Here is a 13,322-nt window from a genome sequence, read left to right on the forward strand (position 1 = left end):
ATTAGTAATTCATTTTGCACTACATGCTTAATACTTTTTTTATATTATCAACCCCTTAAAGTCATCAGCTGACAATGACATCTCTTCTCTGGACAAATGGACAAAACCAAGCCCCGTCCTACATTTTTCCCCATTCACAAAGCTGTTTCTCTCAGATAGAAGTCACAAGAAGGAAGAAAAGATGATCACAGCTTCTGTTTCATGCCGATATTAATGCTTTTGAGAGCAAGTGATTGTGTATAAACCTACTTATGAATGAAACTGAAGTGAACCCTTCCTGAGAGGCCATTTCATTTCTGTTACACTATTAAAACACCTTTTACACCAATATCCAAGCGACTTTAATCAGGTTAGATGTCATATTGAATTAAACGGCTTGCGGTCTTTATAATGGTGCTCACTGTGTATTTTCACAAATCACAACCTTCAAAACTGTTTTGAGTTTTTGTCTACTGAAAGTTTTTTGGAAAGATGTTTCGTCAGCTGAATAAACAACAGTACAATCCATTGAACGCACTGTACTTCAGTCCCTCACAGCCTTGTTTTCATTCCTGTCAGACAGTAAATATGGAGCTACACTATTAGAAACTGCCATCTCACTTTCACTGGGTTTCTTTGTACATTTAAGTTACATCTTAAGTAGTTAACTTTATAGCTGTTTTTATTTAGATTTTTTACAATTCATCAATATATCTGAATCTGGAAATCCGATGAATATTTAAAAAAAAGATACATTTCTGAAAATTCTAAATGCATTAATTTGGAATTTTTCCCTATTTGTCCATACATTTAGATTGTACGGATAAAAGAAATAAATAAAATCACAAATGTATCATTTTCTAAATGTATTATTTAATATCATCTGTAAACGTAAATTTGATCCAACTTTGCCACATTACATAAACAGTGCTGCTGAACATCTCATTTGAAAGATGTGAGCTCAATGGAGAAGGGAAACAACATTTCACTTTCACGGTATACTTGAACACATAAACACAGACAAACTTGTCCAAATAAGGGCAGACTAGTGCTGTCTGTGGCACAGATCCATTAACAGAGCACACAGATGTCATAATAGCCCTTTTTATGGTTTGTTCTGAATTACATATTAGATCGGAAAACTGTAAATATTTTGGTCACACTTTAGTTTGGGAACCAATTCCCACTATGAAATAACTATGATTTTGCCTCAATAAACTCCTGATGTGCTGCTTATTAATAGTTAGTAAGGTAGTTATGCATGGGGTTTAGGATTATAGGGATCTGAAATATAGTCATGCATAATTAGGCTTTAATAAGTGCTTCATAAGTACTAATAAACAGCCAATGTGCTAGTAATATGCATGCTAACAAGCAACTAGTTAATAGCAAGAATTGGTCCTTAAAATAAAGTGTAACCAATCATTTAATTTCAGTGTGCTACTCCATCTAAATCTCTTACCATTCCAGGTGTGAGTGAGAGTTTTGGGATACTCTGGGATGCCCTCGTTGGTCTTTAAAATTGGGCTCTGGTAGGACACCAAAAAGGGGACGGACTCCCAGACCTGCCAGACATATAGACACAGACTCTCAGCTGCTTAATGAAGCCTGTGTTTCTCTGAAACCAGCGCTGCGGTGATGGATCTACCTTGGCAGCATTAACGAGCCTCCAGGCGTTTAGCAATCCAAAGCCGTACTTGTAACTGTGGTGGAAACCAGCTCCATTGATTCCCCAGTCAGCCTGAGCGTCAGCGTCATGCTAAAGACATAAAGACACCTCAGCATTAAACTACTGACATTATTAAAACCTTAAACTGACTAGAGAGATGTAGGTTTATTTACAGTCTTTAATTTGCTGGTTTATAGAACTGCAGTATAAAAGCAATATCACAGCGATGATCTTGCTGTAGAACTGAATATCATCATGGCTGCTTACTATAGCTGACATTCAGAACAGCACCACTCCTGCTTAAAAATGCATGTTGATTACAGGTTATTGCATGTCGACAGCTACCTGTGTTGCTGTGTAGGTGATGATGTGCTGGACATCCCGCCAGCTCAGACAGGGGCGCACCTGCAGCATGAGCGCCACCATCCCTGCAGCCAGAGGAGCAGCCGCTGAAGTGCCTGTGTGTCCGTCGGTACAGCCGGTGCCGCTCTGCAGCGACCAGTCAGACGTCACCTGAGAGAAACATCAGAAAACCGAATCTAAAACCTCTAGATCCTCTGGTGATGCATGCGGGACTTCTCCAGTCATTTAATGCTCCTAAACTCCGCCCCTGCAAGCTCACGCTCATCTGCATATCCACTAGGGCTGGGCGATATGGGCAAAAATTCATATCTCTGTATTTTTTGGCCAGTTTGCAATATACGGTATATATCTCGGTATTTTCGTTTTTGTATTTGGATTAAAAAAATCTGTATTTAATATATATTTCACTTAGCGCCCAACAAAACAATACATATTAAAGGCTATGAAAACAAATAAAGTGAATGTAACCATGTAAGCCTTTATATTATGTGCAAAAATGGGTTAGAATCACATTTCATTCTAACACTGTAACATTGCAATCTAAAAACAAAAATAAGGCTTTTAAAGCGGAAGTTAAATTCACTAAATTAAACATGAAAATAAATGAGAACAAAAGCACAGAATTGTGTTAGGCTATTTTGATTACCCCATTACAGTCAGTGCCATCATAAAAATAGACTTACTTGCAGGTTTAAAATTCTACATGTCACATATATTGTCCAACTACAAATATTTCAGCGAAATGTATATTTTAGTCAGAATTATTGCATTCCTAATTAATTGAGCTCTGTCTGTTTGGCGCTCGTTCACTGAATTCTGTGAAGTTTAGCGGAGAATCCCAAAGCAGAAGGCTCATGCACCCCTTACAGCAAAATGGAAATATTTCCATGGCTTTCTAACATTTACAGATGGAGAATATACCTGTGAAATGTAAGTTATGCATTCAGGAAGACAGCACATCTCAAACACATTAAAGCGGCACACACAGCCTTTCAGTCAGAGGCGCTTAAACTAATATGCAAAACCAAACTATAAACTATGTCTTACAGTTTTTAAAGGCCTTAATATGAAGCTTGTCACGTTTAGAACAAATTGGATTATGCACTTTCTCTGCAGCAGCTCAGTCTGTGTCAGATGCGCTTGTATCAAACTACTGTATATCGATATAAACGGTATTGCCTCATATCGAATCGCTTATAAAGAAAATATCGATATATCGTACAAACTCGATATACCGCCCAGCCCTAATATCCACACCCACACCTCAACATCCAATCAGCATCCAGAGCCTCTAACGGCAGCTGCAGTGATGCAATGACTTTACCAATTGCTGATTGGGTCTTTTATTCAGAAGGCGGGGCTTATTCTGCCATATTGCGTGTTGTGATGGAGACAAAAAGGTTTCTTTGACTAAACATTTTCTTTCACACAATACATATGCCTGACTTACAATGTTATAATCAAGCGTACTTTAACAGGCTACTGATACTCACTATACTGCGCAGCTGTCTGCTCCCACTGCTGAACGTGACGGCCAGCATAGACGCACACTCTTCTGCATAAAACGGCCTTTTGCCATTCTCATCAACCGCGCCTGCAATTACACATCATTCACGGTCTTAAAAAGAGCCTTCGTTTTCTTAAAGGGATAGTTCACCCAAAAATCTAAATTCGCTGTTAGTTTACTCATCCTCATGCCATCTGAGATGTATGTGACTGTATTTCTTCAGTAGCACAGTAAAGATCTCGGTCGTTGATGATTCAGTGGCTGCCGTCACAGCAAGGAGCATAAAATGAATCCCTGCGGGTCCTGACAATATATATTGAGGTTTTATGAAGCGAAACGATTGGTCTGTGCAAGAAACTGAACATTATTTACTACATTATAACACGATTCTTTTCTGCAAACTGGTTCTTTCTGACAGTTTGTTTCAACTGGTTCAAATAACTGATTGATCAGTTTGTTCACGTAATCACGCAATGACGTGACGTATACGCAATTATAATCAACTCACCTTTTTACATAAACCATGAGAAACCATAAACACTTTCATTTTTGCCCCTTCATACAAGTGTTCGGTCCGATTCGATGAACTGGTTCAGCTCGCTCACCAAAAAGAACCGGTTCAAAAGAATGATTCGTTCGTGAACCGGACATCATTCCGGACCGTTTGTCTGAGGCTCTGGATTACAGGTAATAATGTTCAGTTCAGTTTCTTGCACAGACTGATCGTTTCGCTTCATAAGACCTCGGTGTATCGTCAGGAGTCACGGGGATTCATTTTGTGTTGCCTGATGTGCTTTCTTTGACTCTCAAAGTGACAGTAGCTGCTGACTTGCATTTTATGAACCACAGTTTCAGTTAAAAATCTGTCCTCAACACAATTCGCCTACATCTTGGATGGTCTGAGGGTGAGTAAATTAGCAGCAGATTTTTCACTTTTGGGTGAACTATCCCTTTAATGCTATACAACAAATATAGAAATACAGATGTTAATACAAATATTAAAAAAATATGAAATTAAGATTCTGGGCTGAAATCTGATTCAGAAATGTTCCTGACAGCTTTGATCAGAAAAGGTTTAGACACTCATAAGTTAACTGAGCTGAGAAAGGTTAGATTCATTACCAATGGTGACGGTGTAGATGGAGTTAGCATAGCCGTCATAGTTGCAGTTGTCGTCATACTGTCCTCCATTACCACTGGCGACAACAAAGATGTTACCGAAACCTCTCCTGCCTGCAATAACTCCATGCTGCAGCGCCGCCTGTGCACAAACAACGGAACCATTCTTTGTAAGAATCGGACTAAAACATGGATTAATTACTCAAAACCACTGTTGGCTGAACTCTGGGGTTGCAAAAAGAAAATAGACTGCTGTTCAAAAGTTTGAGATCAGTAAGATCTGTAATGTGTTTTAAAGAAGTCTCTTTTGCTCGTTAAGGCTGCATTTATTTGACCAAAATACAGTAAAATATTGTAAAATATTACCATTTAAAATATTGGTTTTCTATTTTAATATACTTTAAAATATAATTTATTCCTATGATGTAAAGCTGTATTTTCAGCATCATTACTCCAGTCTTCAGTATCACGTGATCTTCAGAAATCATTCTAATACGCTGATTTATCATCAATGTTGGAAGCTTCATTTTTTTTGGAACCTGTGATACTTTTTCAGGATTATTTGATGAATGAAGCTAAAAAAGAACAGCATTTGTTTAAAATATAAATATTTTCTAACAATATACATACTTGCAATACAATATACTTGTTATCAATTTAACACATCTTTGCTGAATAAAATAATTTCTTTCAAAAACAAACAAAAAAAAAAGATAGAAAGAAAACAAAAAATACTGACCCCAAACTTTTGAATGGTAGTGTATACTATTAGAAAAAAAATATATTTTGAATAAATGCTGTTCTTTTTAACTTTCTATTCATCAAAGAATCCTGAAAAAAAGTATCACAGGTTCCAAAAAAATATTAAGCAGCAAAACTGTTTCCAGCACTGATAATAAATCAGCATATTAGAATGATTTCTGAAGATCATGTGACACTGAAGACTGGAGTAATGATGCTGAAAATTCAGCTGCGCATCACAGAAATACATTACAGTTTAAAGTATATTAAAATAGAAAACCATTATTTTAAATAGCAATAATATTTCACAACATTAGTGTTTATTCTGAATGTCTGATCAAATAAATGCAGCCTTGATGAGCAGAAGAGACTTCTTTAAAATGCATTACAAATCTTACTGATCCCAAACTTTTGACCGGTAGTGTATCTGTAATGGCAGAACATGCATCTTGTTTTAAATGTAGCTGTTTGATTTTATGTAAGGGTCTTATTGGCATGTTGAAGCTATGGCTGAAGCACCAGCACTTTATCCTGGTGCAAGTACAGAGAACCAAACACATTGCTGAGGTGCAGCCAATCATATGGAGAAGGATGCATGTCTTCTGCTTCTCATGATTAAACGCATTACTCTGATGAAATGTAAAGGATTAGTTTCAGACGGCCTAACCTTGCCTAAGGGATGCGGTCCATCAACCGTACGGCCATCATCATCCGGACCCCAACTACAGCACAAAATACACACGGTACCCATTTCAGTAAAGTCTCAAATTAAAAGTGGGACAAGTTAACATTAATGGATGATGAACTAGTGGTTTATGCATTATCTAACATGAACTGAAAATAAACAATATATAGTTTTCAGCAATAATGAATGCTCATGACAGTACAGTTGTTCTCTGTTCGTTCATGTTAACAGATACAGCTTTTGATTTTAAAAATGTATTGTGTTGAAATTAATATTAAAATTCATAAAGAAATATGAATGTTAGTTAGTGTTAACTAATGTAGCTAAACAATATTAACAAATGGAACCTTGTCCTACTACCCTTATTTGTTTTAATCGGCTTACTAAAATTGTGCTCAGTTGAAAATAAACAAAATGCACTGAGCATCAAATACTGTCAACAAAAGCAAATAAATAAAAATAAAAATATTTGTGATAACGGTAACACTTTACAGTAAGGTTCCTTTAGTTAATGTTAGTTAATGTATTAACTAACATGAACAAACAATGAAGAATACATTTATTACAGTATTTATTCATCTTTGTTAATGTTAGTTAATAAAAATACAGTTGTTCATTGTTAGTTCATGTAAGTGCATTAACTAATGTTAACAAGCACAACTTTTGATTTTAATAATGCATTACTAAATGTTGAAATTAACATTAGCAAATATTAATAAATGCTGTAGAAGTATTGTTCATTCTTAGTTCATGTTAACTAAATTAATGTCAGTTAGTTAAGTTCCTTAACTAATGTTAATCGTTAACTAATGTTAACTAATAAACCTTATTGTAAAGTGTTACTGTGATAACTACATTAAAATATCTATCATATAACAGATTCTTCAGTGAGCTTGCACAAAAAGTACCTGCAGCTGTAGACATCATTAACTTGGTAATGCTTATTAAAAGCAACAGCCTCCATGCTGTCTGTGAGGGGTCCGTCCAAAACTCTGATGCCTACGAGGACACATATACACACACGCACACACACACGCACACGCACAGGCACAGGCACATACACACAGACACACAGACACACAGACACACACACACAGACACAGACACACACACACACACACACACACAGACACGCGCGCGCAATCAATGGTCAATGTAGACAATATTACCAATGATGTCAATTTAATATTAAAATGAACCAACACTGTGAGTCCTGCAATGATTTTAATCTGGTCATCCCGTTTCCTAAAGTGCGTGTCATTACACTAGTTTCACAATGTTTTGTGTCATGCAGGTGTGAGAGACAAGACAGACGTTTCAATAGCGATTTAAAGTTTGCTAGCAAAAAGGTGTTTTTGGAAATCAAGTTCAATAACTGATTCTAAATTAGATTCAAAACTCAAATTCAATTCACATAATGACACTCACACAGTAAAATTGACAGTGTTAATTAAGCAGTGTTACACTCCATTTACTCTTAAGGAGTTAGCTTAACAACAAATAGTGAAAAATGCCCCCTAGTGTTGGTGAAAATGATCTGAGTTGAATTCTGCATTGTTAAATTTACTCCGTTAAGCTCCGCCCCTCAAGCCATCCCCGAAGACCAGAGCAAAAGTTCTCTCTCAACTTTTAAATGTTTTGATCACATGCCCATAATATAGGTGGTGTACTTTTCTCTTGGATTTTAAAACACTTTTTCGTCTCCTTTTTCTGTATTTTTGTCTTTCTAAGGAGCATTACTATGATGTTGGTAATAGTGCCACCGGATACTTGCTATGGAGAATCAAAACTATACAGAGAGGCATTTCTAACGAGGAATATCATTTGAAGGTACAAAATGAAAAGAGAAATGTCATTGTGCCACTTTTCACAGCAGTTTTGTAGCTACTGAGTTGCATTAACTGTGACTAAGGATTAACTTCATATAGCATTCTTTAAGCAGTGTTGATGATCTTAAAATGTTTGTTGTTTGTGTCTTGTCAAGGCCAGAAGAGAAAGGTGTCTACGTCTCAAGTAGAGATATCTTCTAGAAGGTTTGTTTTTATTTATTATTTTTGTTATTATTTTTTTGTAGTTTTTTTTTTATTTAACATATCAATGATAGTCCTCTGCGATTTTCTTGGGGTTTTTTTTCCAGAGTGGAACAAGCATTGAGGAGCATCTTCAAGGCATTGCTGGAAGTGCTCAGCCCTGTCTCCTGGCTCTTGGAAGAATTATTCAGTTCACCAGTACTTCAATTTTGATCAGCATGCCATTCCATGCAAGTCAGTCTCTTCTCTCGATGCTTTTGACAAACTGTTTAATGGGGTTAATTTACCCAAATTCTGTCAACATTTACTCACCCTCATGTTGTTCCAAACCTGTAAGACTTTTGTTCATCTTCAAGACACCAATGAAGATATTTTAATGAAATCTGAGAGATTTCTGTCCCTACATTGACAGTCCACGCAACTAGCACATTCAAGGCACAGAAAGGTAGTAATGACATTCATTAAAGTAATCCAGCTTAGCTAGTAGGTTCAACAGGTTCTGTACTGAATATAGTGATGTGCTGTCATTTCATGCAGACGTGATTTATTTTTGTGCATGTATGTGTATGTTTCTTGAGCCTGACAACATTTTTTAATAAATGTTTTAAATGTGACGTCGTTGATCTTGTTTTCTATTCTGTTTTTAAAACACCAAATGGGTTTTAAAATTAGATAATTTTTCACTATTATAAATGTAAATGAACTCTACATAAGTGAAATATTAACACTAATCAGAGTAAATTTTCCTGCAGAGTTAAATTGTGGTAACAGAACAGAGTTAATTTCCCGTAGTGTTAAACTCTGGTAACACTATTCAGTGTTGAGCAGTGTTAATTTTTTACTCAAAATAGAGTTAATTTAACTCTGAAAATTTAACACTATGACAAGAGTCAATTTATCACCAATTCTGAGTGGGACCAAATACACTCGGGCCGAGTGTTAAATTCAACTCTTATAGAGTTAATTTAACACTGCACAATTTACTGTGTAGTGCGTTGTGTTCAAGCGCAGCTTTATGGTCCAGATGCAGCCGAAACAAGGCGACAATAGTGTTGGCTTTCGTCGCCGCGTGTTCCTTGAATTCAGCTTGTTGTGTCCTTTAAACCTTTAAACAGGGCTGTAAACAAGGACAATATTTTTACTTTCGACAGCACCTTGTAAGACGGAATCAGCAAATGGACTGAGCAGCGCTGTCATCAGAAATCTCCTTTAACATAACCAGTCCATCTCCCTCTCATAATATTCAACTCTACATAATACAGTAAGCTTTTAATACAGTAATACAATAAGCTTTCAATGAAGCAAAATTGAACTTTACATGGCCATTCGCTCCAACGTTACCCTATAAATGTTAAACAGATAAATGTGTGCTATTAGGTGCATATCCAAGTGTTTGTGTGGAGTGTTGAAGCTGTTAGCATGATTATAGGACATAGAGGCACCAGTGCGATTTGCTTGAATTTTTTTTCTTGATAATGGTGGAAACAGCTTATAACACACCATTTTTGCTCATAGAGATTAGGGTAATAAATAATTTGAAATGGCAACGAGTCTTTTGTAAAATAAAGAAAAAAACAAAAAAAAATAAGAAGTGCTTTCTGCTGTCTCGATCTCCATGAACTGGTTAAATTGTGGTAACACAGAACAGAGTTGATTTCCCCTAGTGTTAAACTCTGGTAACTATTCAGTGTTGAGCAGTGTTAATTTTTTACTCAAAATAGAGTTAATTTAACTCTGAAAATGTAACACTATGACAAGAGTCAATTTATCACCAATTCTGAGTGGGACCAAATACACTCGGGCCGAGTGTTAAATTCAACTCTTATAGAGTTAATTTAACACTGCAAAATTTACTGTGTAGTGCGTTGTGTTCAAGCGCAGCTTTATGGTCCAGATGCAGCCGAAACAAGGCGACAATAGTGTTGGCTTTCGTCGCCGCGTGTTCCTTGAATTCAGCTTGTTGTGTCCTTTAAACCTTTAAACAGGGCTGTAAACAAGGACAATATTTTTACTTTCGACAGCACCTTGTAAGACGGAATCTCAACTCTTATAGAGTTCATTTAACACTGCAAAATTTACTGTGCAAGAAAAAAAAATCATATTTAAAAATGCCTTCGTAAAAATACACACAGGTAAACCTTTTATTAAAAAGCACTGATATATAAATAAAATAATGTGAAACATAAATAAAAGTGACCAAATATTTTTCCTTCTTGCATTTAACATTTTGAATTTACTTGGCTACAATGGATGTTTTGTTGATATGACAACGTTAATGTATTATGCATTTTAGATTCATCAGTATATAAATTATTAATCAGTATATCAACTATGTCAGCTATATCCCTCTGCCCTAAAAATCAAGTATAAATCTATGACAATATTTACATTTTACTTTATCAGATACTTTTATCCAAATGAGGAAAACAACAAGTGATTCGTCTTAAAGCAATTCACCTCAACGATAAATCATTTAGAAAGGGTTTAATTAGGGCTGCACGATAAATCATATTCTAATTGTGATCTCGATTTATGTTTCTCTCAATTCATTAACCTGCTGGTTATTTATCCTAAAAACATTTTTCATTTGGAATTGCGGGGGTTAAATATAAGGATTTTGAGAAGCTATTTGTTGCCCCAGTTTTCATAATGTAAAGAGTGTGTGTATATTTATACGATAAATATAAAACATCAGGAAAATAGATAATGTGAAATTAAGCATGTGAGCTGACGATCTCTTGATCTGTGCACAATATTGTCTGTGTCAATAGTGTCTGTGTGTGTGAGTGTGTGTGTGTGTGTGTGTGTGTCTGTGTGTGTCTGTGTGTGTTTGTGTCTGTGCGTGTATGCGTGTCTGTGTGTGTGTCTGTGTTTGAGTGTGTCTGTGTGTGTGTGTGTGTGTGTGTGTGTCTGTGTGGGTATGTGTGTCTGTCTGTGTGTGTATGTGTGTGTGTGTTTGTGTGTGTCTGATGAAATCTAAATCTAAAGTGACAATAATTGTGATCAGCCCTAGGTTTGATTTTTATCAGTAACACGTACTGAAATCACCAACCTGCCACTTTGGCTCCGTATGCGACTCCGACAGCGCAGAAGCGGTTGTTTGAGACAGCGGCGATCTCTCCAGCGCAGCGCGTGCCGTGATGGTTATCGCTGTGGCCGTCAGGATGAGGCATGGGGTCAGGGTCGTTCGAGTTCAGATCATAACTACCCTCAGGACTCTACAAAAACACAAACCACCAGTTAAAGCTTCAATGCATGTATCGACAACATTTGAGGCACTTTGCCGGTGACTCCAGAAAGCCCTTTGCTTCTTTAAGTAAAAAATGTATTTACAGTGACTCTGTTAACACTTAACTTTTAGCACCGTGGTGACAGACTCTGCTTTAAACAGTGTGTATTTTAATGTTTATTGCCCCTGTGTATCTGCATTCTAAGCACCTTATTGAACTGATTTTCGCTGCATTTCAAACACTGAGGAACAAGTCTACATTATTTTCTCTGGTAACTGCCACAGATGCTGCTTATTGAACACGTACTGAACCTGGAAGTTTCCTAGAAGTCAGACAGTGACTGACTCACATAGTTGGGCTGAATATCTGCCAGTGTGTGCTGAAGCCCGTCATCCACCACAACCACTGTGATCCCGACGCCGGTGATGTTTCGCTCCCAGACACCGGTCACGTTGATGTCCATCCCTTGTTTCACATCGTTGTGCTGTAAAGGCAAATGTGGAGATGTGAGATGGCTGCAATCTGACAGCTTCGAACCACTTACTTACATTTTTACTTAGTGCCCAATGAAATCGGTTTTATTTTTTCCCAAATTAAATTTTACTCCCATTTTATTCCATTTTTCTGGACTCTATTTTAATGGTCAAATGAAATTTTAGTAATCAAACATGTCTAATTGATTGCATGTCTAATTATTTGAAATTGCATAACAATTTATTAAAAGTTTAACAAAAATTTTTATTTGTAGGGCCCTATGAAATGTGTCCCAAATTCTGTTTCCTGTTTTCATTTTTATGGACTTCATTTTAATGGTTTAATTTTAATAATCAAAAAGCAGGTCTAATCAACTGAATTCATGAAACTATAACAACTTAATTTAATATTTTACTTATTTATTTTTACAGTAATAGGGCCCTATGAAATGTTTTATTTTATTATTTTTTATTTATTTATTTTATTATCTCTGTGCTTATTTCTGGATTTATGATTTAATACAAATTTATTATCAAAAACAGTGGTAACCAAATGAAGGAATAAAACATTCAAATTTTTTTTAATTTCTTAATCTATTAAAATGTAAATCAAACTTATAAAAAATAAACATTTATTTATTTATTCATTCACTCATTTTGGCAACAAAGTCCATAACGTAAGTTTACTGTTAAAATTAAAACATGCATACAACTATTAATATCATTATTATTACTTTGAGAAGTACATTCTACTGTACAACAGTAATATACGTCACCATTTCTTCCAATTAAACCAGACTTTTATTTTGACAGGAGGATAGATTTCCCAGATTAAATGGTGATATGCTGGTGCTTCAATATAGAGCAAACTGAGACAACAAGCAAAACATGCAGAATTCATATCGAAATGTCGTATCGATGATCACAGACACTAGTCCAGCTCGCGATATGATTGAGTTTACAGGCCTACTTTTGATTTATTCATCCAAAATTCCAGTTTTTATGACTAGAGTGCATGATTCTGTCCACTATTTACTGGCTTACGCAACAGAGTACTCACCAGGTGCCACTGACTGGGATATTTGGGGTCATTGAAGGTCACGCTTCTCTTGGAGCGTCTCAGGATGTGTTCCTGTGAGTGCCACAGCACATGAGGGTTTCGATCCAGAGCCGAGTCCACGTCTGCGCTGTCCTCCACTCCTTGGCAGAGCAGGTAGTGTCCCTCCAGCTGCCCGATCTGCCCGTGATTCTCCAGGCCCACCTCCTCTGCCACACTGTGTGCCAGCCGCTCCAGCGAACACCCCGCTGTCACAGAGCCCGCGTCGAGCCGCACTGCCCAGGACCGGCCCGGCCCACAGGGAGAGGACGGTTGAGAGGGAAAGAAGAAGGAATGGCTGCGCAGCGGTGAAATGGTGAGGAGCAGCAGACGATAGAGGCTGAGACACATCTGGGGGGAGGATGCCATGTCAGCCAGGAGAAACCAGCAGAACACTCTCTCCACATCAGATCCGCTGCTCGGGAAACAC

At 36.8% G+C, this 13,322-nt stretch overlaps 1 protein-coding gene across 3 annotated transcripts in view; it reads right to left on the reverse strand.

Annotated features, from left to right (window-relative positions):
• Nucleotides 1-869: 869 nt before the first annotated feature.
• The window catches only part of LOC107662576 (proprotein convertase subtilisin/kexin type 7-like), a 16,745-nt gene continuing 4,292 nt past the window's right edge, over nucleotides 870-13,322 (reverse strand). For all 3 annotated transcript variants that reach the window (XM_016452641.1, XM_016452639.1, XM_016452640.1), the window contains 10 exons: nucleotides 12,857-13,307; nucleotides 11,673-11,807; nucleotides 11,146-11,311; nucleotides 6,972-7,062; nucleotides 6,046-6,100; nucleotides 4,641-4,779; nucleotides 3,505-3,605; nucleotides 1,994-2,161; nucleotides 1,628-1,738; nucleotides 870-1,544 (listed from right to left, as the gene is read on the reverse strand). In XM_016452641.1, coding sequence (XP_016308127.1) covers nucleotides 1,362-1,544; nucleotides 1,628-1,738; nucleotides 1,994-2,161; nucleotides 3,505-3,605; nucleotides 4,641-4,779; nucleotides 6,046-6,100; nucleotides 6,972-7,062; nucleotides 11,146-11,311; nucleotides 11,673-11,807; nucleotides 12,857-13,261 — 1,554 coding nt within the window. In that variant the 5' untranslated portion in view covers nucleotides 13,262-13,307 and the 3' untranslated portion in view covers nucleotides 870-1,361. The remainder of the gene's footprint in view (nucleotides 1,545-1,627; nucleotides 1,739-1,993; nucleotides 2,162-3,504; nucleotides 3,606-4,640; nucleotides 4,780-6,045; nucleotides 6,101-6,971; nucleotides 7,063-11,145; nucleotides 11,312-11,672; nucleotides 11,808-12,856; nucleotides 13,308-13,322) is intronic.

The sequence above is a fragment of the Sinocyclocheilus anshuiensis genome, unplaced genomic scaffold, assembly GCF_001515605.1.
Source record: "Sinocyclocheilus anshuiensis isolate Anshui unplaced genomic scaffold, SAMN03320099.WGS_v1.1 scaffold1478, whole genome shotgun sequence".
NCBI classification, from domain to species: Eukaryota; Metazoa; Chordata; class Actinopteri; order Cypriniformes; family Cyprinidae; genus Sinocyclocheilus; species Sinocyclocheilus anshuiensis.